This window comes from Rattus norvegicus, chromosome 14 (assembly GCF_036323735.1).
Source record: "Rattus norvegicus strain BN/NHsdMcwi chromosome 14, GRCr8, whole genome shotgun sequence".
Classification (NCBI taxonomy): Eukaryota; Metazoa; Chordata; class Mammalia; order Rodentia; family Muridae; genus Rattus; species Rattus norvegicus.
Window position 1 is genome coordinate 43,536,267 of NC_086032.1, and position 27,301 is coordinate 43,563,567.

General features: G+C 43.6%; 1 protein-coding gene and 1 pseudogene across 4 annotated transcripts in view; both read right to left on the reverse strand.

The window, feature by feature from the left end:
* Klhl5 (kelch-like family member 5) overlaps nucleotides 1-27,301 on the reverse strand; it is a 67,919-nt gene that overhangs the window by 38,352 nt on the left and 2,266 nt on the right. The window contains exon 3 of one of the 3 annotated variants that reach the window (XM_006250959.5): nucleotides 23,308-24,129. Coding sequence is in view for 2 of the 3 variants with exons in the window: in NM_001047093.1 (NP_001040558.1) it covers nucleotides 1,083-1,462 (380 nt within the window). In the remaining variant the exon portion in view is untranslated. Of the gene's footprint in view, nucleotides 1-1,082; nucleotides 3,972-23,307; nucleotides 24,130-27,301 lie in introns of those variants that run through there. The other 2 variants (NM_001047093.1, XM_039091923.2) reach the window with 2 other exon arrangements.
* Nucleotides 6,101-23,301, reverse strand: LOC102556650 (uncharacterized; annotated as a pseudogene). Its single transcript, XR_595793.4, has one exon. The product of XR_595793.4 is annotated as an uncharacterized LOC102556650 (transcript).

Sequence of the window (27,301 nt, forward strand, 5' to 3'; positions counted from 1 at the left end):
TAGAGGAGAAGGTGGAGACACTCTCCTAGCATGAGACACCAGAATATAGGAGTCCATTTGATCTTAACTCTTCAGGACGCCTTACGCGAACAATAACCAACGTAGAGATTATAACAATCAAATCCCGTAAAGAAATTTTAAAGAGGAAGAAAGTAATCGAATGTCAGATTAGTGGGCATTTGTGTCTTTGCGTATTGGAAATATCTTAGAGTGAGGATGTATCCAAAAGTTGACTTTCACTTGTTACACAGCATGTAAAACAGACCAAGAAAATCCACCCTAACGACAAGAAGGAAAGGAACAAAATCATGGTAAAATCACCAATGTTTTCTTCACTGCGTTTCTTCGAACTCATTTCCCTTTCTCTTTTACTGACCACATCTAGCACCCCGATGCACCACACCATGTTCTCTTAAACGCCCCTAAAAGGCTATCTTTCCTTTCCTTAAACAGCGTGAATTACTGTGGAGAGTGGGGGTGATGGGAGTGAGTCGGTGGTGTTATCCTTGAGAGAGACATGTTACTTAGTACTCTCTGTCTTAGTCTGCAGAGCTGCAATAGCCACAGGACAAAGACATAACCACAGAAAAATAGTATTGACAACTAAAATGGTGTCAAAAACTGGGAGCTGCAGGCTGTCTCTTTTTGTAAAACCTTCCATTTTTATTAAATTAAAATGACTCCATAATCTATTACAACCCCAAATATCATGAAGATGTATACTGCAGAAATGTCTTACAGTTTTACTGTGAATATAGAAACCAGATTAATAAAGCCAGGCAACAATGTACAAAACTGCTGCTGGGTATTATCGTCGAAGCAGGGTCAGATCTATACATGAAACGCAACGTATTTCAAAATGAAAGCTATTTGTTGCCCTTAAATTCCACAGAATTGATGTCGAGACATTTCCCAAATCCTAGCAAATGAACCCATCCACACCAAGATGCCATCCATGTAGTCAGTACCTGGGAAGCAGACGCGCACACATTCACAGATTAGCTAGTAAAAATTCAGTTATTCTCAAATACCATAGAGCATGTCCCCCACCCCCCATCTCTGACAGCAAGAAAATAATCAACCTGCTCGAGCTGGAATCAGATTCATTTTCCTCTTCACTAGTGCCATCGTCCACTTCTGGTCTATCCAGCCAGTGTGCACCGCCACAGCCTTCTGCTGTAAACTCAAATGCAGGGACATCGGAGGTGGATGCCATTGGCCAAGAAGGTGAATTCTGAAAATCCAGTTGGCTGGACCTCCGGTAACCAATTGAAGCCAAAGGCAGTTGTAGGTTACACGGATCTAAAAACTTTCTCCCACCGTTTGCTCCAGTCTGTCCTCGGCTCCAAAATTCTCCCTGCTGGCTGTCAACTGAAGAATTAGATGATGCCTGATGGCCAAACCACCTCCACCTGATTTTCAAAATCTGCTTCACATCAAACTCTTTGCGAGAACCAGACATCCTCAGAGAAACCGAGTGATCGTCTAGGCAACGGGCAAAAAGCAAGGCGCACAGATCTGTGCATCCAACCAAGACAAGAGGAGTCTATTCCCCGCTGTAGCCAACAAACAGCTTTAAAGGGAAATAAATCGTTGGGATATATATCCACATTTACTTTCATCCCAATATATCAGACTGTAAAGAACAAAGGATGATGAATAAAGATGAAGCACGGTGGAACATTCCGTTCAATCAGGGCAAACTCCGGTCCACCTATCCTGAAGCAGCCACAGCACTTTCCCAGCTCCCCTTTCCCGGTGCAGACCCTTAGCTCTCACAAACACTGACAGCATTCATTAAAGTCCTTTCAAATGCAGAACACCACCCCCTTTCTAAACCACAAATGACAGAGACTGAGAACACTATCCCAGAGCAGAGTCGAATCACAGCCTCTGGGGCTCTGGGTGTTAACCCTTTTACTGCTGAAACCAGAGCCGCAACCCAGAGCGTTTTCCTTTGTACCTAAAAGCCACTTCACCACCAGCGGTAGTTCCTGCTTTTAAACCGAGTTCCTAGATGAGATATCACAGAACAAGTTTTCTAAAAAGCATTTTAAATGAGACGAGTTGAGAGTTGTGAGGATTCTTGAGCTGTGCTGTGTGGGGAGGATGAGGAGGAGGGTCTAGGTTGGGGCTGGGGACTGCCGCTCACTATGCTCTGGTTTCCTCCCTCTCATCCCAGGGTACACAGTGATATCCTTGGGTAAGAGCTCATTTGAACAAAGGATGATGAGAACAACTAGAAGAAAAAGTTTGAAAATTACAAGGGACCAAAATATGTCAGTACTTACTCTTTAAAAGAGAAACCCTGACACCAATATCACTCTAATTCAAACAGGGCTACCTCCTCCAGTTTAACACCGAGATTTCCTATTGAAGAGGGACAGTGGGACTCAAGGCTACCAGAGTCCCTGCAGAGAGCTGCAAGGCTGCAGAGAGCCCTGGACAGTGGCTTCTGTGGTCAATAGGACAGAGCAGTGCTGTGGACACGCTCATCGCAAATTGATAAGGAAAAAATATCAAACTTGAAATACTTAGTAGTTACTTTGAATACTCCAGTAGGTGGAAGAAGACAGTACACACATACTAATGTCTAACCTCCAAAGTGAGTAAACACAGTTACAGAAGTGAATAAAAACATTGATTAGTTAAAATATAAAACACTATAATTGTGTAATATTAAGAATTTTTGATTTATAAATGCAGATCAGAATTTAGGTTTTCTGTACTGAAATCCCTGTCAAATAGTTTCACATAAAGCTGTTTCAACATTGGCTGACCAAAAGAAAAAAGTCTGTTTTGGAGGCATAAAAATGCCATGAGGCCTGTAGCTTAACCTCATGTGGCCCCTAAAAATAAAAAACTGCTCAGGAAAACAGAGTAAGAAGCATGAAAAGCCACGTAGAGTTCCGTACTGCACACTGTGGGGGAAACCTCCAATCAGTTCCGTTAGCTCCTGAGTAGGAATGGTTTAGGCTGAATGGCGCTGGATTTACATAAACCGAGATGTTAAGAAAAGCATGAAATGAACAGGTTAACAAGAACAGGTGCAGCCAGCCAGCCATACCTGGTTAATTTTAAGAACAGGAGAAAAGTTAGATGAAGGAAGGAGACAAAATGCCCTGAGCACAGAGTCAAGGTGACACTAAGTAGGGTGCCCAGGAGAGCAATGCTTTCGAAAATTAGTCTGGTGAGAGCACACAGGTGATGAAATGACACCCTTGGCTCTGCTCTCACCTATGTCAGACAACTATTACGTCACCAAGTCCATACGATGTAACGCCCTCTTTTACAATGCTGTTTGGGTTCCAGTTTCCCCGGCGGTGAAATCCTACTCCTCTCTCAAGGTTATACATCTTGAGCATTGCTACCCTTACAAACAATTCCTCCGTCTCTCTGGGCTTGTGGCTTCTAATGCAGGTAGCAAATCTCCTTCCTGACAGACGTTTCTGCACACTGGAGATGAAGCTTTCAGGGGCTGAGATGACCAGAGAGTGCTATCAGCCTCCAGAGGGCAGGTGGCAAAGATGACAAGGTCTTGGCAAAGCACAGGACACACTGCCACAGCGAGATGTTACAGCAGTGGTGTATAAGGACCTTATCTTCACTCTCTTCATTCGAAAGGAGCCTGCCAACTACTTCTGCACAAAGCATGCAAGGGAAAGATCACTGACATCTTAGAGCTTTTAAAGATGCTTTTAAACTCACATGCTGACAAAGGAAAGGATCATGAACTATTACAGAAAGGAACAACGTGTGCGTCATGTGTGCGGTGGTGCACATGTGCAGACCAGAGCGAAACAGCAGGTGTCTTATCTGTATCACACTCTCTGCTACTAAGACAGGGTCTCTCACTGACACAGCTAGCCAGCTGGCCAGGGAGCTCTTGGGACCTGCGCCCGTCCTCCTGCCCAGTGCCAGATACAGGTATGACGCCTACATCATGCTCCACCTTTTATATGGGTGCTGGGGATTCCAAGTAAGTCCTTGCTCTTACCAAGCAAGCATTTTTACCAGTGAGTCAACTCGCTAGTCCCGCAAGATAAATTTTAATAAATACAGTTTTATATGTGAAATTTTAAATTGAATTGAATCAATGTGAGAACGTTAGCCAGTGCTCTGAATTCCAGGAAAGGTGTTTTAATAGTACAGGTGGTTTGATTGTTACCTTGTCTGGTGAGTCATTGACACCTGAACTTGACAGTGGCTTTCATTAAGGACCACCGAGACGTGAGGCATTTCTCAAAAGTAATTCTCCATCAGAAGAAATTCAGACTTAAGGAGCCATGGATGTTAAACTATGAGGCCACACCCCTACCACTAAAAGGGTCCAAAGGACTTTTTATCAAACAGTTGGGCTATATCTTGAATGTACACCTGCTTACAATAGTAGCTGTTCTGAGCAGGCTCTCAGAGAGGCCTGAAAGGTCTGAAAGGGATGCCAGGATTGGGTTATAGAAGGACAAACAGCAGCATTTAACTACTGCTGTCGTGGCCAGGATTTAATTTGCCCCCCTCTGTCTCACTCATAATATCACTTTCACACATTTTTAAGAATTTTGATAATTGCTAGAAGAAAGATCATACTGTATATATAATTTGAACTGTTTTCTTTTTGAAAATATTTTAAGTTATGTGTAGGTTATGTGATTGGATGCACATTTGAGGGTGGATGCCCTCAGAGGCCAAAGGGTCTTTTCCCCTGAAGCTGGAGTTTTAGGTGTGTGAACCACCACCCTTACCTGGGTCTGGGAACCGAACTTACTTCTCTGGAAGAGAACAGCAAGTGCTCCTAACCACTGAGCCATCATCTCTCGAGCTCTGCATGTTGCTTTTTTTAAAATATAGTTTCATATGCACATGAGGATATTGACTAATACATCTTTTAAACAGTTTCAGGACATTTCATACTTGTAAAACAGTTCATTAGTATCTCTTTGAGGTAGGCAGGTGGCTCAAACTGTAAATTTCAGAACTAAGGAGGCTGAAACAGGATCATTGCCACGAGTTTGAGGCCAGATTGGGTTGAATCTCAACTTCCAAGCCAGCCTTCTCTATACTGTTAGATTGTGTCTCAAACCAAACCAAACCAAACCAAACCAAACCAAACCAAACCAAACCAAAAACACCCATCTTGCAAATAACAGACTTGGCGTTGTTTTCAAGTTTTTGTTTGCTACTAAGAGCAACACTGAAGTGAGTGTCCTGGGAGGCCTTTATGTTTATGTAACTAGTTCCCAGGAGAACTGCGGCACACACACTTCCAATTTGAGTAGTTTAACTTTCCTCAAATCCACATTTCAAAAGAAAAGAACTGCACTCCTCCCATCTCCCTCCCCAGGCCTGACACTGGCAAGGAGACTGTAGTTCTTTTAGCTCTAGATGACCACTGGCCTTGAGCTACATCTATTTCTTTCCTAGGCCCTTTGTCTTTGTTTTACCATCCAGTAGAAGCTTGCTACATATTATACATTTTCAGAACGTATTGTTCTCATTTTAGATTTTTCCTAGTCTATTTCCAGGTGGGCAGCAGCTAGCTTTAGTACCTTCAGAGGCATGGCAGAATAACAAGTGGGAAGCCCAATGCATCCTCACGTTAGGAACCAACCATGTAATTTTCGCTAAGGTTCAGGGATAAGGACAAGCAGTTTACGTTCCTTCCCAAAGGGAACCATGCTCCTTGATAGGCTCCTTTTCTCAAATGTATTCCTTTGCTTGTTATTGTGTTAAATTTTAATTCACAGACTGGGCTGGAAGTATAGCAAATGTGAAGGTTCAATTTCACCACCAAAAACAATTGGTTATCTGAATCACTTGATGAATATATGAATGACTATATGATACACTCACACACACACACACATATATATATATACACATTATATATATACACATTACATAACACATACACACACATACACATGTATATGTGTGTGCACACGTGTTGGTGACGAGACCATTGAGTTGTTACTGTTTTAAACTTTGTCAGTACTGATGCTATGTACCCTCCTGGATATCGTCACAGTTATGTGGGTGTTTGAGGGCTGCTACTTTATGGAGAATACATGTGCTCTGCTCTGACGGGCAATGTCAGTCTTCATTTTTTTTTTTTTTAGATTTATTTTGTTTTTAATTGTGTGACTATGTATGTGTATGCAGTGCCTGCAGAGAACAGGGGAGGGTGTCAAATTCTCTGTCGCTGGAGTTCCAGGTGATTGTAAGATGTCTGACACGGATACTGGGAACTGAACTCGGGTTCTCTAAAGAGCAGTGCACACACACAAGCCCTGAGCCACATCTCCCGCCCATCAGTCTTTTTACTTTCAGTTTTGTTTTGTTTTGTTTTGGTTGGGTATGTAGAGTTTATATTACATTTGATTATGAGTGACTGTGAATGACTTTTCATTTTGATTCATTTTTCAGATATCAAAATGGATGTTTAAGTCCTCTTCCTCTGTATTTTTATCGTCTTAGTTTATCTCCTCTCTTTGTGAAAGCTATTAAATCTCTCATAGTCCCTTTACGATAGGCTGAGCACTAATGTTACTAGGCCATGAAAATCAGCATTTGTTTGTTGGTTCATTTTTGAGACAGGGTCTCACTATGCAGCCCTCGCTGGCTAGGAACTCAATATGTAGACCAGGCTGGACTCCTGAGCTCCATGTCCCTCTGATTGCTGGGATTAAAGGTATGCACCACCACACACAGCTGGCAAGCATTTCCATGGATAATACTTTTGTTTTGGATCCATTGGCTTTTACTCCATAACATAAGACTGTTTCAACCAAACACCCAGGTCTGGAAAGACGCACTCGCCAGGCTGGTAGAAAGGCTCAGGAGCAGGGTACTGGCTGGGCACATAGAAGGCACTGGGTTCAATCACAAGGACTTTCCTCTATACACCTAGTTGTTAAATGGTCAGAATGGGCTTCATTAATTAATGTATGTATGTAATCTCAACCCCTTATAACTTCCATCCCCCAACCTTCCTATTTTTTCCAAGGCACTCACCACTCTTTGTTTATTGTCTAGAACCACACGAAGGGAACTCCCAGTAGAACTTTTTGTCTGGATTCATCACTGTGGCCCAAACACTTGTCGAGCAATCAGGCCAATAAACAGATGTACAGTGAAGGAACCCAGCAATCATAGCGACAGCAGAAGCACGCATCTACACTGCGTATTTCAACTGTAAGATAAGCTGACAACCAAGTATCTTAAGAATACGAGAGAAACACTTACCTTTGACGACAAAACCATTTAAAGACTGTTTCAGCTTGAGAGGAAAGTCACAGTGTGACATATAAACATGTCTTCCTATTTCCTTCCTGAGGTCTTACACTTTCATCAAACTGATTAAACTTTGCATCTCTTTTTATCTCAACAGCCGTGCTTTCCTTCAAGTTAAACTTGAGATACAGAAGTTGGAACGTTGTTTAAAACAGATAATGTGCCTATTATGAATACATTTTTCAAAAAGTAATTAAGAACCTGTCTGTAACATCTGCTTCAAATCTACTCAAATGCTGGGCTGTGAATTTACGTCTCTATTCAGTATTACAATAAAAAGCAAGAACTTGTTATTAAAATAGAGTACAGGTGACCACACTCTGAGGCGTGGCTTTTGAAGCTCTGCCTCTGGAGTTTCCTGTGCCCAGGCCTGAGATGTGGAATGGAGTTTGTGTGTTTTTTTCTCGTCTTTATTGTCTTGTTTTCAGCTCTGGTTTCAGCCAATCATTTAAGTCACCAATCATTTAAGTCACTAGCTTACACAATAAATCATTATCATAAAAATCTCAAGACCAACATAGTCAACTGACCTGGACCCTTGGGGGCTCCCGGAGACGGAACCATCAACCAAAGAGCATGGTGGGCCTAGGCTCCCCACGCATCTGCAGCAGATGCGTAGCTCAGTTTTCATGCAGGTTCCCCAGCAACTGGAGCGGAGGCTGTCCCTGACTCTGCTGCCTGCCTGTGGCTCCCTTGTCTGACCTCAGTGGGAGAGGATGTGCCTAGTCCTGCAGTGACTTGAGGTGCCAGGGATGGGTTGATATGGGGTGGGGGGGCGCTCCCTTCTCAGAGGTAAAGGGGAGGGGAGATGGAGGGGGGAGGCCGCAATTGAGACGTAGAGTGAATAAGTAAGTAAGTAAGTAAATAAATAAATAAATGGGAAAAACCAAGTGGAAGGTGGCCTCACATGAACGGCTTACTGAATACCCACGAATCAAGGAATGGGTCCTGCAGTTAGGTAAGGACTAGGATCCTAAGATGACGACTTAGAGACAGACCTCAAGATGCTCTCAAGAATGGCGAAAGTAAAGGTTTCGGAGGGAAGATGCTGTGAACAGAGACAACAGATCATGACAACACGAGAAGCACAACAGAAGCCAACAACAAGACTTGAAAGGGAGATGAATATTAAAAATATAGCATTATAGGATGTCTGTGGCCAGTCAAGAGGAAGTCAAAGTCATATTTTCAGGCCTGTGTGGTTGGGGAAAAGGATGTCAAAGATGAGGAAACCGGGAGGCAGGTTTGGAAGGACCAAGTGTTGCTTATTTGAATTATAAAGGCAGCCACTGTGTCAGGCAGGGTTCTCTAAAGAATCAGAACTGACAGGATGAATATATACACATATTAAGGGGGATTCATCAGAATGGCTTGCAGAAGGTGATCGGGAGAGGCTCAGAACCTGGGATTTATTCAGTCTGCAAGGTTGGAGGTCTCAGCAGTCTCGATCTGGTGCTGGAGTCCTGGAGAGCTGCTGGTCTTCAGTCTATGTTGGAATCCAGAAACAGGCTCTGTATCAGTGAAGGGTTACCAGAAAAGGATAGGGAGACTTGCCTGCAAAAGTGAGGGTAAATACCCCCAAAGCAAGCTTACTTTCTCCTCTGTCCTTTGAGCTAGGCTGCCTCCAAAAAGGCGCTGCATAGACTTAGGGCTGGTCTCTGGCTTCAGAGAATCCGATCAAGAAAATCTTTCACAGCTGTGTCCAGGAGCTTGGGTTTTCGTTGATTCCATGTATAGGCAAGTTGACAACCAAGATTAGTCACCAGAAGTCTACCACTTGCCAAAGTTGACACACAATCATATCTTATACCATGATAAATTTCCAAGTGAGAACAATAACTGGGTCATAATTTTGCCTAACATGATATGACTATTACATGAATAACTGCAAAAAGCATTGTGTGTTATAGAATAGGTAGCAACATCCCTTGAGGAATGCAGTCTTTTAGTCTCTCAAAACTTAAATATGGCAGCCAAACATAGTGACACACCTTCAATTCCAACAGTCAGGAAACAGACAGTGAGACAGTGTGAGTTTCAGTCCAACCTGGTCTACAGTGAGAGTTCCAGGACAGCCAGGACTACACAGTGAGGCCCTGACTCATGACAACAACAAAACCCTCTTAAATATGATAATATTGATTTACAACATTGAATTGATATTTTCTTGATTGATGTTACATTATATGATAAAGAAATAGAGGAAAACAAACACAAATATTGGCTTAATATATGTGCATATATGCACAAATGTGTTTTTAACAAAAAATACGACAACTATTCTCATGTTAGTTATAGCTCGTTTCTGCTGGCCTTAGCTGGTATTTATAAATATCTTCCTCTACTTCTTACTCTTTACTTCCTGTCTGGAACCACAACCTCTGGGCCAGCAGAAGTTAAGGTCACTGGAACAGGAAACAAAATTTTCCCTAGTGGTCCAGAATGATCGTGAGTGGACTCGCCGCCATTCCCACGCCTTGGTTCCTGAGTCTGTGAATCCTGGCTATGAGGAAAACTACCATGTATCACGTACTGATTCAAAACATATACCGTCTTTGGAGAACCATGCTCCAGTGTGCCAGGTTGCTGCCGCCTAATGGCCCCTGTGAATGATTCTTTAAAGGCCATTGTGCAATTCTACCAAGGCAACTTTTTTAGGGTGGAAGGGAACATGGCAAGACCAGGGGATTCCATGAGCACGGGCCTCCAGTCACACTTCTCTGGCTGTGAAGTGACGGCCATCATGTGAAATGCTAGGATAGCAGATTAAGCATTCTCGAAGTCTACGGATGGTGGTCTTGGCAGAGGCATCACATGCAGGAAAGGCAAATCCACAGCCAGAATAAGGATCGATTCCAGGGAGGACTAAACATTGCCCTCTCCACAAAAGAAGTTGTTCAATGTGATAATCCTGCAGGGGGATGGTGACATAGGGGCTCTGTGTTGGTCTCTGCTGCTGGCCTATCAGGCACTCAACAGCCGCTACAGCCACGTCAGCACTGGAGCAGAAGTCCATGTTGTTGAGCACATGTATAGCCTATACTTCTGCAATCACAGCCACCTTGTTCACGGCACACTGGGCAATGAGGAAGAGGCTGACTGTCCACAGAACAGGCTATTTCTGTTATTTACTGGACTACGAGCTTCTCTGCTGAAGCCACTTTTTGATGAACATTTACATGAGAGACTTCATTTCCTTTGCCTATTTCAGGGGCAGGCGGTGGAAACTATTCAGATACTTCTTCCCCAAATGTCTTTCTTTTCTCACCAATTTCACAATCATGTTCGTTCCAAGTCCTTGACCATCTAACACACTGGCCACAGTCCCATGAATTGGTGAACAATCGCACATCTGGCCACTTCTCCTTCTGCCCACTGTGAAGATTTCCCACCAGTAACTTTCAGGGTTGTTCTAGAAAGGGGTTATAACGCTGTAGCTGTCCACTTCTGCTTGGTGCCTGCATACGGTACAGAACCAGCCAGGCCCTAGTCTTCTTTTCCTTAGTTAATCACCATAGGGCATGTCCCATGAGGCCATAGATGCATGCTTGGGAGTAGAGGCATTGTACCAGGAGTAGAAGAGGTATTTAGGAAACTTCTTCCTGTAGCTTGCTGGTGCCCCCAGGACCCACCTTGGCCCTATCATGTATAGTATGTATGTATCGTATATATAATTTGATAATGGGTTGTTGCTGTGTACACCCTACTTTATGGCTTGGTGGGTCAGATAACACCTAGCACAGGTGGGCAGCTAAGGTCTCATTGTCAAATACTGTTTCCACGAGGCTCAATAGCTGGCTAAGAGCTGACCCCCAAATGGTCCCCTTTAGCAGATGGTGCTAAAGCCTTGCTCCAAAATCCCAAGGGTCTCTGCTATGATTCACCTGTATGGGCTGCCAGTGACTCTGATCCCTAGCTGCCTCTGACATGTCAGGTGCTGGTAGGTCTCTTGGATCATATGATCCACGTGGTAGAGCAGTCTTCACATCAGCCTGGGACTGCTGAAGAGCCTTCTCCTGCTCCAGTCCCCACACAAGGCTAGGAGCTTTCTGAGGCACTTGGTATGTGCTGCCTCCAGACTCCAAAGAGGCCCCCTAAACACTGCTTCTTTCTTAGTGGTGCGAGGGGTCAAGTGCAACGACTTCTCTTTCACATCTCTGCATACCTCACAGCACTGGCCTTCTAGAAACTTGACAGAGGCGGAAGCCCCTGGATTTTGGTTGGGTTTCTTTCCCACCCTCGAAGGCACGGATGCACATGTCTAACATGGTTGCTACCTCCTGTTCACTTGGTTCAACCAGAATAATGTCATCAATTATGTCGTACACCAGTGTGATACTTCTGTGGAAGAGACAAACCATCAAGATCTCTTCGAATTAAGCTAGGACACAGAGGTGGAGAATTAATATATCCTTGAGGTACAATGGTACAGGTGTACTGCTGGCCTTGCCAGCTGAAAGCAAAATTGCTTCTAGTGGTCCTTATGGACAGGGACCAAGAAAGAAGGCATTTGCTAGGTCAACAGCTGCACACTGGGGAGTGGAACATGGTGGTTGTTTGAGCACTTGGTCCCCAGATGGAGGAACTGCTTGGGGATGTCTACATGGAGCAGTCTTGCTGGAGGAAGTGCGTCCCTGGACTAGAGCCTGCATCACTTCCAGTTCACTTCCTCTGCTTCCTGCCTTGTGGTCCAGGCTGTGAGTTCTCAGCTTTCTATTCCTGCCTGCCCCATGGCACCACACCTCCCTGTCATGATAAACCCCTATCCCTCTGGAACCATAAGCCCAAAAAGTTATGTCAAGGTATTCTATCACAGTAAAGACTAGTAACTAATACGACCACCTAATGGTTACGTATAACAGGGATCTAGTGTAGGACCTGGTAGATCTGTAAAGATAAATTGATTTAAGAAATAAAAACTTGATATGTACTTTCTGTTTTGCTGCAGTGTTGGGATTGAACCTAGGGCCCTTGCACATACTGCGCAAGTCTTCTGCTAATGGTCTGCATCCCCAGCCCTTGTTTTTTGAGAAAACGCCTCACCACAAACTTTAAACTGCCCTTCAATATTCTGTGTGGCCTAAGGAGGCCTTAAACTCACAGCTGCCCTCCATCTTCCTCCATCTTCCTCCCCGGTGCTGGAATTAGAATTACAGGCGTGTGTCCAGACACCTGGCTGAATGCTACACTTTGAAGCCCCAAATTAAGATTGATATTACAGCAATAAATCACCCTGTTAAAAAATAATTGGGGGATAGTTCTCATTTAATCAGTAAATACAAATTAAAAGTAAATGTGAAATTTTAGTTTAGCTGTGACAAGCTAAGGGATTTGACTTTGTAAGCTGCACAGCACATCAAAACCCCAGCAGTTCAGAGACCTGAGACAGACTGAAAACTGAAGTGTGGCTTCATGGAAAGAACCATCTCATAAAGGGATTTACCTAAATAAAAACGCTGTAACACATATAAGGCTAGGGTGGAAATGGATGTGAAATAAACTTTAGCCTTAAAACTAAATTATGTCCTCATGCCATATGATGCTGTCATATCCCATCCCATAGTAGTTGCTCAATTATCAAAATTGCTTATTTAATACTTTTCTCTATGATGGTGACAGAAAGGATTATAGCTTTCAAAGCATCTATAATTCAGGAACTGATATTTAATTTAAAAGTTGCAAAACGAGGGATGGAGAAATGGCTCAGTGGTTCAGTGCTCTTCTGGAGGACCTGGGTTCAATTCACAGTGGCTCACTACTCTGTCTGTAACTCCAGTTCCAGTGACCAACGTTCTTTTGGCCTCGGTCTCGTTAGGCATCAGACTTCCAGTGTGGTGCACATATATGTATGCAGGCAAAACACCCATACACATAAAAATAAATACATCTCAAAAAAATTGCAAAACAGTAGGATAAAGACACTCAAGGCATTCAGGAATCAGCTAAGACAGATGCAGAGGTCACTGGTATATTCCTCGTCAACCTGAAGCCCTTAGAGTGCAAGCTCACTTACCAAATGAAGATGATAGCTAATGCTTTCAAAGTCAGAAACCATAAAGCTGCATTTATGCACCATTAACGACATCGTCTTAATTCAAATGTGTAAATGCACACTCATTCACTAGTCTTTGTATAGAACTAGTGCCTGTATTCAAAATTCATCTCCTACTGAGTGTGTTATTGCATAAGCCGTATATGATCTATTATGTATGGTTTTTACTTATGGTTTGTAAAACGGAGAACTTAAAAGCATTTCTCAAAGAATATGAATAACCTGGTCATTATGAAAAAAATCTCATGTCAGATGATAAATTAAACTTGATGCTTCCTTAATGGAAACAATGCTCTTAGTAATGTAGTCGATTTGTATTCTTGTCTGACCCCCTTATTCTTTTGACCAGGCAGCTGGTTCATGATCTTTGACAGGGACAACTTGAAGCTTTGATGACTTTTCTCTTCATCATATATAATTATCCAGCCGTCATTAAATTTGACAGCAAACTTCAAATAGCTCATTTATACTGAAACATTTCAAAGCACTCAACCTAATTTTTATGGAATTTTCTTTACAGCCATTAATTTAGATGTTTACTGATTTCACCATTACTCTAACTTTGCCATTACTCTAAGCTTGTGAACGAACACAATCAACTTTCAGCTTTAGTGTGTACCCACCTGCATGGCTAAGGAAAGGAACAGCCACCGAGACCTGGGTGACCCATGGGCCCTCAGGATCCATACATACATTTCCTAGATGACATTAGGCTACAGCATGAGTCAGTTCAGAAGGATCCGGCTGAGAGTTCCGTTGTTACTTTCTGACATTATCACTTAATGGAAGATGGAGCCTGGGTCGATAGCTACACCAGTCACTTTGGGCAACTCATCGCCTTGTTTCTTAGTTGTGACTAGGACTATCTCCTAAGTGCCTATTTCCTAAGAGTGTATGTGTGTGAGAAAGACATTTACCTGTCGTAACACCTGAAGAACAGGCAACCCCTCCCCACCTGACAGATGCAGAAGCTCAGTGAGGCTGATGGGGTTCTGGTGAGTAAAGGGTTCCATTATTTTGTATTTCAAGTGGATTATGCTACCACTTGCTTTCAAAATAGTGGCATTTGCTGTTCACAACTACTTTATGGTCAGGTAGTTTTAAATCCTACTATGTAATCAGTCTTTGGCTACTTTCTGGGTTCTTCTCTCTTCCAGTCCTTTCCACCCCCTTCACCTCCTTTCAATCCTCTAACACTAGAAAGGAGAGAAAAAACAGCTAGAGGGGAGAGGGGCAGTGCTATCATTAGACCCCTCCCTGCTGATTATGAGTTCCTTGGGGCAAGTTTGGTCTCCATCCTTCGGCACATCTAATTTCTTCTTGTTGTTTCTTCTTTGTGCATGACCACGACCAACAGCAACCAAACCACCACCACCAACCCACAGCAGCCAGCCTCTCGGGGGCCTAGCATTTATATACCCCCTGAAAAATCCCCAGAGTTCCGAACCTTGCACAATCACAGAAACTATCTGCAGCTGACAAAACCACATCCCTGCTAGAGCACGAGGCAAACCACAGTCAGCTGCCGTGGACAATCTGAAGCACTCCCATTTCCCACACCTGGGATTAAAATGAAAACACATTCCCGTAATATGTCCATGGTTTTAAAAGGAAGTGAGGTTCTCAGTACACTACTATACCAAAGACGGAGCAGATTCAGAGTATAGCTGGCTTCTACAAGCTTTGTGTGCAGCAGAGGACAGTAAACTGAACCAAAATTGTTTGCCAGTGTGATCAGATTAAACTCTCGGCAAGCAAGACAATGAATGAATGCTTGAAGAATGTATCACTTCTTAGACAAAAACACTGTGAAAATCCTCACAGTTGCAATTAAACAGGAAATGGCGCTAATGCCCAAACACAAGTGTCTCCATTTCTGTTACTGGCTTCCTTCCAGTCTTTGGCGTTTGCCTATGAAACAAAGTGTCGACCCATACATCAGACTAGTCTCTATTATCATCTGTACTAAAGTCTGGTGGGAAAACAAGGCACACTTTATAACACTGGCTGTTACGTCCCCCACTCCCTTCAAACTCGTCTAGGAAAAATAAATCACAGCTGATACTATAATAACTGCTTGATTATAACAAAATATTTGGTTTTGAAAATATCCTTTTAAGCCATATATGGCGACCTGTGCCTGTAACCCCAGCAGTTGAGAGGCTGAGGCAGGAGGACTGACATGAGTTCCAGGTCGGTCTATGCTATGTTACCTAATGAATTTCAGATCAGCCAGGACTAGAGAGTGAGATCCTATTTTAGAGAACAAACAAGGTGGTACACTCCTTTAATCCCAGCATGCAGGGGGGAGGGAGCAGGGGCTAAAGGGAGGGGGAGGGGAGAGGGGGAGGGGGAAGGGGGCAGGGGTGGGGGCAGAGGCAGAGGCAGAGGCAGAGGCAGAGGCAGGCAGATCTCTGTGAATTTGAGGCCAGAGAGGTCTACAGAGTGAATTCCAGGCAGTCAGAGCCACACATTGAGGTAAGCAATCTAGCAAATGAAAAATAGTCTTTTAGGGCTGGAGGTGTAGCTAAGAGCACATGCTTAGCACACACGAGGTCCTGGGTTCAATTTTCAGCATTTGGAAAAGAAATCAAGAGTCCTTTGTCCGGACAGCGGGTGAATGGAATGGGTTTCCTTGCCACACACTTCTCTTAGTTTGTGCACATTCATATTTGCAGGGCACAAGGATGGAAACTGAGAGCCACATAGATGGAGGGAAACCATGGCTAACTAACTTTTTTGCCTGATCTATGATTTGGCAAAGGTGCTGTGACACCCAAATGTATTATACATCATAGAAAACAACAGCGTGAGTAACTGTGATTTTGTCTTTTACAGACCTGAACCAAACCCAGAAGTGTTTCCCTTCCCTTGAAGCTTTATAGTAATGGAGGTAAACAGAGGTAATCAATCAGTACTCTTTAGGTACAAACACAACCAAAGTTATCTGTGGTCTCTGAACACATATCGGAGAAATCACACACCAACTGGATCTGATGCAGGATCGATCAGGTTTTCCAAGTGCTTATGTTAGAACAGCATACAGTTGGTTAGGACATGGGAATACAGAACAATTTAAGCAACAGAGGGGAGACGACTGTGGTGAGAGTGGGGGAGTGTGAGTGAATTAGAACATGAATGTGAGAATAGGGATAAAGTGACAGAGCCTTCACCTAGAAAGCATGAAGCCCTGGGTTTGAGCCTCAGTTCTCTACTTTTTTTAAAGACAGGGTTTCTCTGTGTAGCCCCGGCTGTCCTGGAGTGTCCTTCGTAGACCAGGCTGGTCTTGAATTCACCAAGATCCGCCTGCTTCTGCCCCCTGAGTGCTGGGACTAAAGGCCTGTGCTGCCTCGCCTGGTCTTAGTCCAATATTTTTTAAAGGAGAGAGAGAGAGAGAGAGAGAGAGAGAGAGAGAGAGAGAGAGAGAGAGAGAGAGAGGAAGAAGGAGGAGGAGGAGGAGGAGGAGAGAGAGAGAGAGACAGAGAGAGAGAGAGAGAGACAGAGAGAGAGACAGAGAGAGAGACTAGTTTTCAACTGTTCATAGTCAGAAATGTGTTCAGTACTATAAACGTTAACTAAGCCCATGCCATTCAACAACTCCCTGGCTTGCCCTAACATGCAACTTAGAGGAATAGTTTTAAAAACCACCAAAAAGCTGTTTTATAGTTCTTACAAAAAGCACAATGGAACAAGGTAGTGAATGAAATGGCAGATCAGTGGACATCAGCAGTAACTAGAATCTCAGTGACAAATTTATCTTAGTCTAAACTCAATGTTCTTAAGAGGCCCTTCAGCCGGGTGCTGGTGGCACATGCCTTTAATCCCAGTACTTGGGAGACAGAGACAGGTGGATCCCTGGGTTTAAGGGCAGCCTGGTCTACAGAGTTTGAGTTCTAGGACAGCCAGGGCTACACAGAGAAACACTGTCTCAAAAAACTGAAAGTCCCTTCAGGGTGGTCTTCTCAACCTTCAATGGGGTATGGGGGTGACAAAAAGTAACTTGACTAGCTAGTGAATGTAATCGCAATACAGTGTATTTGTGCACAACACTGTCAAAAATGCTTTAAACTATCCTGCATTGAAAGTTAACTCTCTTAGCTCTGCGGCCCAGCGATGGCAAGCTGTAGAATTAGGTATGTCATCTACATTCAAGGCAACATTACTCATAGTAAAGATGACTTCCCAGGTTACCAGTTTGTATTTGGACTCATATAAAGAAACACTAGCTTTGGGGGCTCTTATGATAATTCATATCCTTTCCAAGGCCCTGGAAGCTACGTTTATGGAGCTGTAAGAGACTTCATGTGTTGAGGGACATGGATTTTTAAAGCTAGTGGCTTCTGTGCCCACCTAGTTGAGCATCTTTTAAGATATTACTCAGATATTACACAGCTGCTTGTGTGGACTTCTGTGAAGATTACTTCCGCCAATCAGGAATGCCGACACAGCCCTGTTGATAAGCTGTGGTCACTGTATGACTTTGTCTTCTGAACAAAGAGGCCTCTGGCAGTTTCCCGAATCTTACTGTTTGGATGAACCCACACCCATCCTGCATTTTCAGAGACTCTAGATCTTCTGCAATCTGAACCCAAGTCATTCCTTTAACCCCGGAGGAGTCTTAACCTGTCATACATAGCTAGTTAACCTGTTTGTATAGATGAGGTCTCACTGTGAACCCTGGATGATCTGGAACTTGCTACTTAGCTCAGGCTGGCTCAGTCAAACTTCCTTTGATCCTTGAGCCTCTGCAATCTAAGTGCTGGGATTACAAGACACCCAGTTCTTACAACAAACACAGCTTTTATTCACCTCCCTCATGTTTTTCTGGTAATCCCCTCTTCCAGATATCACATACAGCCACCCCTTAGCTGCCTACTGAAGTGCAGCTATGGACACCTTTTGACTGGGACTAGAGAAGATGAGCTCCCAGTGCTAATAGAGAATGCAAGGTTGCTGGGAATAAAAACCAAGCCAGTGAAGAACTATAACAACAGGATGTTAAAATCTAAAATGTCTTGGAGAGTGGTTTGCTTGTTAGGAAATTGCTGAACTAGCATGGAAAGGGCTTCTTTCTTTCTGCAGTAATAGCTTTGAGGTGAAGAAGCCAGGGAGTCTCGCAAAAGGATTGAAGGACATGAAAGTAAGAGGCGGACAATTCAGCCACCTTGGGAGAGGAGGAAGAAATGAATGAAAGGACTTTTTTAAAAAGGTGTTTGCCCGTGTTTGGAGAGTGCATACGTTAGCTACAAGTCAACTCCAAGATTCCCTTCTCATCCTGGTTATCATAACCAATCTGTCCCAGTACAACGTGCAAGCTGATGTTAATCATACAGATTTTTTTTTTAAGTGGCATCTCAGATTTCTTAAACCTTAGGCTCCTCAGCACGATACTAGCACTGCCTCCTTCTTTTCTACAAAGTTGCCGGTTACTTTGTTGTATTTTTAGATCAACTCCTTCTTTCCAAATTCTGACAGTGAGATCACTTAAGCCTTAGGTGGTTCTCAACCTTCTTAATGCTGTGACCCTTTAATATAGTTCCTCATGTTTCAGCGACCCCAATCCTAACGTTCTTTTCCCTGCTACTTCAAAACTGTGATTTTGCTACTGTAATTAACCATAATGTAAATATATAATATGCAGATGGTCTTAGGTGACTCCTGAGAAAGGTTCATTCCACCCCCAAAGGGTGGTGACCACAGGTCAAGGACCACTGAGGAGGCTAACCTCCATGTTGCATTACAAAATGCTAGGCTTGGAGAAATCCATGAACTCTTAAATTAAAGCACCCTTGTAAGAGCAAAACAGAAAAAGGCTAGTCAATAGAGGAACAGAGCAATGAAATGTACATGCAGAGAGAGACTGGAAAGAAATCACACAGAGAAAACAGCCCTACTTCCTCTTTACTATTAGTGATGCCAAGAGCCTCAAGGCCCAACTGGGTTTCTGGTCTCCGACATTGACACAAAGCTACATTATTGCTAACAAAATGCTCTGGTTGCTTAAAATAGTTTAAGTAATTTTATTTAACTTGTTAGGAAATAAACCTTAAGAGAAAAACAGGGAGGAATAAAAAATATAGTGTGTGTGTGTGTGTGTGTGTGTGTGTGTGTGTGTGTGTGTGTGTGTTATATTCTAAAGTTTGGTAATGCTGCCTTAAAAAGGAGAGAACTCAAATTACAGCTATTTTCTCTTGGCATTATAAACTCCCATTTACTATTTTATTTTCAGAAGACCTAACAGTGCCTTATACACATTTAACAAATGTTTATTGAATGGACATACAATTCAGAATGAAACTCACTTGATCAAAATAGTACATCTAATTGTGGGGTTTTTCAATAGCGTTTCATTTTGAATTAAGATGTTCTTTATAATTCTCATTACCATAATTCTGTCTAAATACACACACACACATACACACACAGAGAGAGAGACAGACAGACAGAGAGACAGAGATAGAGACACAGAGAGACAGAGACAGAGAGGCAGAGAGAGACAGAGACAGAGAGAGACAGAGAGATGCTGTTTTTCATTTTTTTTTCTTTTTTTCGGAGCTGGGGACCGAACCCAGGGCCTTCCGGTTGCTAGGCAAGCGCTCTACCACTGAGCTAAATCCCCAACCCCCTGTTTTTCATTTTTTAAATAGAAGACTGAAAACCAGGATGGTACAGCTCATTCAGATCTCGTGTTAACTCTTAGGGGTATGAAGCCTGCTTAGCATAGTGATCGCTGAGACTGTTTACAGACTGTGCCAGTTCTCTTCCTCCTCACACATGGTAAAGCAGCTTTTCTCTCCTTCTCTGCAGTTAGATATAGCTAGATGAGTTGTATGGCCACATCCAATGGAAGCCTTGGGGAGCTATGTAGTGCTACTATCAGCACATCCTTTCTTCCCTTCTAACTGTGGAAGAATGCACTGAGATGCAGTCTCTAACCGCCAGGGGGTCAAGTGACCACCTGAAGCAGAGCCCTCATGCTGACCCTCATCAGACATACAGTATGACAGAAATAAACCTTTGCTGACTTAAGCCACAGCAATGTGCGACTCTTCCATGACCGCAGCCTATCCTATTCTGTTTGATACTCAGCAAACATCTTTTTCACAAACAAGGTGAAGAGAATAAATAGCGTTGGCTATTTTCAGAAGGTAACATTCTGTATGCCTGTGCCCCCCCCATTACCTTTGCACTTCCATATGTCAGCTCCAGATAAATTTTCAAACCAATCCCTCATCCTCTCAGCTCTCACTGCCTGACTTCTGAAACCCAGGATCCAAGAATATCTGCATAAGATGTGATTCTTGCAAATCCAAACTCTTGCTGCCTGTCCTCGTTTGAAGCCTTAAGGCTGTTTTACTACCAGTACTCAGTAAATTCTCAGCATTTATCCCATGAATGAACGTTTGCTATAGCCACACTAGTCTTACAAACTAGGATATAGATCCAAAGGACTCATAAACTTGCTAGAAATTGTCCCCAAACATTAGTAAGCTTTTTGGGTTTTTGTTTGTTTGTTTTGTTTTGTTCCAGATCTTCTCTGTCTTTCTCTCCTTTTAATTGTTGTTTTGAGACAGGGTCTCAAATCTCACTATGTAGTCTTGGATGGCCTGGAATTTGCTGTTTAGGCCAGGTCAGCCTCTAACTCATAGAAATCTGGAATCCTCTGTCTCCAGAATGCTAGGATTAAAGGCTTGGACCACCACACCTAGCCTTTTCACTCTTTCTACTATGTGGCATGATTTCTGAGATCTTTATTTGCTACAAAATGTAGGGTTTTACAGCAAACTAATAGTATAAATAATGTTTGTGATAAGATAGCATGCAAATCACACATTTATATTCACTAATAATTGAAAGTAATTCCTCGAGGATTCCTACTTGCCCAAACCTAATTCTAGTTCTCAAACAGTAAACATACTAAAGCACAAATGAAAAGTCCTGTAGGCCATGTAGTCCAAGAAGCAACTTGCTGAAGATCTAGGGAGTATGAGATGAGCCTTTTCCTTTGATATGCACTGTATTAAAACCCTGACTTCTGGATTAGCTTCATTTTGGTCCTTACCAAATTCACTAACTTCAAACATTTTGCTCTCCAGTTCTTATTGGTTCTCAAGCTGTAAGAAAATATCCATGAAGAACTGCTTTATTAAATTTGGAATAGGTCACAACATGCATTCTTCAACCAATCCATTTTACAGCACTATGGTAAAAAAGTTTCAAGAAGTTCTGGGTAAAAAGGATCTATCTACTCCAGAGTTTCAAGAAGTTCTGGGTAAAGAAGCATCTATCTACTCCAGAGTTTCAAGAAGTTCTGGGTAAGAAGCATCTATCTACTCCAGAGTTTCAAGAAGTTCTGGGTAAGAAGCATCTATCTACTCCAGATACCTTGAGTTCATCTGAGCTTAGAAACTTTTTCCATCTCCCCTTGTCCTGGAGCTGGGACAAAGAGGACCTTGTACGGAGCAGACAAGTAAGGCCTCCGCCACTGAGTGTGGCTTGGGAAATATGAGTTCAGATAATCTCAACCATGAATTCACAGAACATATCCTAATTTCAACATGCCCTATGTTAAAAACATGTTTTGGGTTCATGTGTGTGCAAAATTTACAATTTTCTGATGGGATCTTTTAAAAATGTCAGTTGCTACACCATCTCTCTTCCTTTTCTTAGGTCCCATAAAAAACTGTTTCTCTCAGTTTAGTAGAAAATGCCTTGTGTATGCAGAACTGACTTTTTTTTTAATTGTGGAATTATAAACATGCTGTAGCTTACTGTATTCCTTTCCTGACTCCCAAGGAAGTTCAAAACCCAAACTAAGACTCACGTGTAGCACAGGACCTTTCTATTCCTTCCCAACCTGGCTTTCTCCTCAACTTCAGTATTCTCTTCTACTTTGTTTTACTATATTGTACACATCGACACAAAACTGCTTCCAATATCTGGATATACAAACTCTCTGTGAGTATATATGTTTGTCTTTTTTTTCCCCTACAATTTCTATTTCTCTCTCCTTGTCACAAAAATATTAGTGTATTCACCTTTACCTAAACGAGTTTCACATAAATCCCCATACTGAACATAAACATTCATTACGGTAGTCAAACCCATAAATACTGATTATCAGAGGGAAAAAAAGTTGTGAGCCCCCCCAACAGCGATCTAATTAATAATAAAAAGCCTTATTAAACTGTTTATTAACAGGAAGATTTATTAAACTGCTTCCTAACAGGAAGGCGAATTAACATTTATGGTGCATCGGTAAAACCGCCAGACACATAGTATAGCAGTTCCACTTTCAAAACAAAGTTGGGGTGGGGGGCATCTGCCAGCGCATAATTCCTGAACCATGCAGAGGAAATTGCCCTTTCATGGTGGTGGAAGGGGCGTGGGTATACACTTCGTATATCCCTTTTAGTGAAAGTCTCAAAAATCAGATGAGATAATTATAATGGCAACAATACATATTCTCTGACAGCCAAGTTCTCCCAGCAGTTTTGAATTGTGGAACACGCACTGAAGCAGCTGTCTAAATGCCAAAGTTGTGAACAGGCAAAACCAAACCCAGGAAACTACAATCTTATTCTCCACTTTTGAGGATAAGGCTATTACTTAACAACTTTAACAAGGTGTGCATGTTGTAGGGGATCAGAAATAGTTTTCAGCGTGTTTTATTCTTGGGAACAATTTTGGAGAGCAGCACTCGCTCCAACCGCCGGGCCATCAGCGCCGCGTGGAGAACTTTGAGCAACTCCAGGCCGGCGGGGCGGCGGGGCGGCGTTCCGGGAGATAGGGGGATGAGGGGAAAACCGGGTTCGAGTCCCGGTTGCAGCTCGAGAGTCCCCAACCCGGGCCGGCTGCTACGGTGGGCAGGTCACCCAGGCCAGCTCGTCCTCGGACCCCGAAGGGTCGCGAGTGTGTAGGGAGCTGGCCTTAGCTCACCGCGCCGAGGAGGAAGTCGCACTTACCGAGGAGGGTCAGGAGGGAGGCCCGGGGTCACCGTGGCGCGGGGCGGCGGGAGGGGAGGCTGCGCGGGGCGCGGGCGGGCACGCACAGCGGAGGGATGCTCGGCCCCGCGCGCGCCCCCAGCCCCTTCCCCACAGTGTCGCCCCGCGCAGCGGCCCTCCCGGGCCGAGCCACTCCTCTCCGTCAGGCGACGCCAGGCCAGGAGTCAAACTTGTCCCGCAGCCCCTGAGGGGGCGGGCGGGCACGCGCGCGACACTGAGTGGGGGTCGGACACACGGTTAGTCCCGGCGCGGCCGCCCCGCCCCACGACAGCAGACCCTGCCCACCACTGAGTCCCGCCCGCTCCGCCCAGGGTGCTAAGCTCCGCCCCCTCGCAGCAGGGCCCAAAAGACCGAGAATTCCGTTCTTTTAAAAGGGTACAGGTCCGGGTTGGGAGAGCCAGGGCACCAGGTACATCTTCATACTGGGCGGTGCTCCGATGAGGGAGGGCGGGCAGAGCGTACTCAATGGAGCTCAGAATGTGCCAGCCCCTAGAAACTGGGAGCAGGGGAATTCTTGGGGATGGGAAGTGAGGGAGAGTTCCCTCTGCAGGACCGGAAGGCGACCAGAGAGAGATGGCCTTTATGTCTCAGCTTACAGGGGAAAATCTGCAAAAGTCTGCCTTGATCAGCGCCGGAAACCTTTCTTCTTGCAGAAGTCTGATAAGTGTGCTGAGAAGTGGATTTGTACCATTGAAGTTATGATGTGAAGACTCCGCGGTTGTTTTACAATGGTGGGATATAATTTACTCCGGTATAAAACATGTAACTCCTCCATGCTCCGGGCTGAAAAAAAGCAATAATCTATTCAATACCTGTGCATCAAGCACTAATCTGTGACACTTTGTTAACCTCATCCATAAGAAGCAGCTATGATCCCTGGGTAGAAAGAAGGAAGGAGGGGGCTCCCGTTTTTTCTTCCATGAGTTAGTCATATGTGGATGAAGTGCCTAGTTGTACTTAGTTCCTAAAGTAATTCATGTATTCATACTGAATACATGTGGTGTATGTGTGTGTACTTGGTGCTTGTGACTCTGACATGGCCGTCCCTCTTCTGTAGTGGTTAACTGTGGATATTGCCCCAAAATAGCATTTGCCCACGAGGTCTTCAGTATGTCTTCATAATAAAAACCCAGTGGGAAGCAGTTGTCCTAAAGACTAATACTGGGATAATATAACCTAGTTGTGTAGGAGCTTGAGGTGGTTGGGAGATCTATTTAAGGATGCTTTGTGAACTGGGAAAATGGCTAGAAAAAGCAACAATGTAAAACTACGAAGCACTAACGATTCCAAGAGAAAAGGATAGAGTCACTTAATGCTGTTACAATAAGGAAATAGATACATCAAGAAAACTATGGTGTTGGCTCAGTTCACAAAGTACAAGAGAGTTTTTATCTGAGGCAGTGGAAAAGACACTCCCCATGCAGTGACACCTACACACAAAACTCCAGTAGCGCTGTCTTTAACTACAGAATGCGGTGTATAAACCCACAGCCAGAGATTGTGGAATTTGGAACTACTTTAAGGCTTGGTTCGAGTTTTCAGTCAGTGTTAGGGTTGTGAGCTTTAACAGAGAATCAGATACAACAAAAGAAAGTGGGCCCCGATTTAAAACAGGCGCTCTCACACACCCTTTCTTTTCCTTTCTACTAACTAAACATGCCACGTGTTCTATGCTGGAGTCTTTTGTATTAGATTTACTAGCTGATTCTGATTTTCTAATTATTTGTTCCACTCCAGCAAAAGCCATCAAAATATCCTTGGCAATCGTGATCAGTAACGCTAGCCTAGGGTACTCTCACTTGCTCTTTTAGCTGTCCCTGACACTGGACTACTTTTCTCTGTGTGTCTCCACACCAAGGGTCCCTTATGTGGCCTGCTGTTTGCCTTTCACACAGCTGGTTCCTTCTTCCTTGTCACCTATGGAAACCTTCAGTCCTTGCCTAGTGCCTCACTTTTCAGCACTAAGCACTCAGCACCTGCCATCTCTGGCTCCCTACCCTCATTTGAATGTAAGCCTTGTGAGATAGAATATTGCTTATTTAGATCACTGCTACATCTAATTGTCTATTTTTACTATGTGCATGAAAGAGAAGGTGCGTAACATGTATATTTTTAGTAGATGAACGATTCCACATTGGAGAGATAGCTTATATCCCCTTTTGTAACTGTTGAAGACTTTCATATAACTGATCTTTTTGAGCTGTATGACTTAGATGGCATATTAATGAAGTCTGAAACGTAGCCCGATTTTACTGTTTAATTCTAAAACGGAAAAGGCTGGTGTTGACTTCTTACTCTAGTAACACTGAGCATCAGTGTTTGGAGAAGCAGTTACATACAGTTCCATTTCTATGACAAGATCTTATGACCTGCCCAGGTAATAAGACTGTTGGATCTGACTTGATTGCCATATTTTTCTAGTCTTTCTTGTAATAACCCCAAAGAACAATACGGAGTTAAAACTGTAAAATTGAGACGTGCAGTGATTGTGAGAAGAAAGGAGCAATGAAAAGAATGCCATCCCACAGAACCGACAAGTTGCGAAAGATCAATAAAGCCAAGGTATTTGGCCCTGAGACAAGACCATATAAGAATGATTAGAAGTAGAATAGTTGAACGTAGAATCTTATTGCTGATAACTGACAGATGATGCTAATACAGTGTCCTTTGTAGGTGCTCAGAACATTTTGATCGATGATAAATTATAAAATTGAGGTTAACTGTTGATGCTAAAAAAAAAACCAAAAAACAAAAAACAATACTCCAAATGAAAACCTCAAAAGCAGTCTCAGAGAGAGAGAGATTATTTTTTCTAGTCAAAGCAGGCCCATGGACATACAGAGATGTTAAGACACACATTCTACCAAGGTCTCAAACCTAGGAGGAAAAAATGCTACAGCTGGACCAGCAAGACAGCTCAGGAAGCAAGGGTGCTTTCCAAGAAGGCCTCATGGTCCAAGTTTGTTCTTCAGAGCCCATGGTAATGGGGAGGACTGACTACTTCAGGCTGCTCTCTGGCTGCCACAGGTACACTGTGGCACACATGGCCACACAAATAAGTAATCAGTTAATGAATTAAAAAGCTGTCTGTGATGGCACACAGCTGTGACCCCAGAGCTTGGAAGGCAGATATGGGTGAATGTCTGAAATTGAGGGCAGCATGGTCTGCCTATGGCATTCCTGGTCAGCCTTGCTGGAGGAAGTCACTAGGGGCAGCCTTTGGGAGCTTAAAGCCCCACCCCATTTCAGTTTTGCACTCTGCCAGTTATTGAAGGTGCCTGCCACCATGCTTGCTCTGTCTTTATGACCTCTCCCTCTGTAACGTAAGACAAAATAAACTCTTCCTTCTACAAGTTGCCTCTCTCATGGTGTCTCATAACAGCAACGGAAAAGTAACTGAGATAACCTGGTAAGAACATGTTCCTGCCTTTCGTCTGAGAGTCATGGAGCCTGCCCCTAGCGCAGGAGAAGCTAAGGCCCCCCTTGTTCTTTAGACCATGTTGCCAGCAGATAAGGTACAGTCCCTGTCAAATCACAGAACATCATGATTTGACCTCATGCCCATGATGCAGAGCGTGAAGTGGGAAGACTCACTCTTTACAAGTGGAAGGGAGATACTCTTCCCCTCCTTACAGACCCTTACAGAACACTTACCTCACAGCTACTGCACACAGTGCTGAGGACGTGGGAAGGAATGTGCATTCTTTTCCAAGCCTATTTCCATTCTGCCATCTGTAAGTAGATCTCTTCTATGAGCACACTTTCTGACTTGGAGGTGGGACTACCCGACCCTGTTGACTGTTGATTTCATGATTCACCTTAGCACAGTTTAAGGTCCCTCACGGTCTAACGAGCTGCTGATTGCCAAGCCAGCACTGTGCCCACTCTGAACTGTTTGCTTTGTCTATACTACACTATCTTTCCCATAGTCAGGCCTTTAAAACTGCAGGGGCAT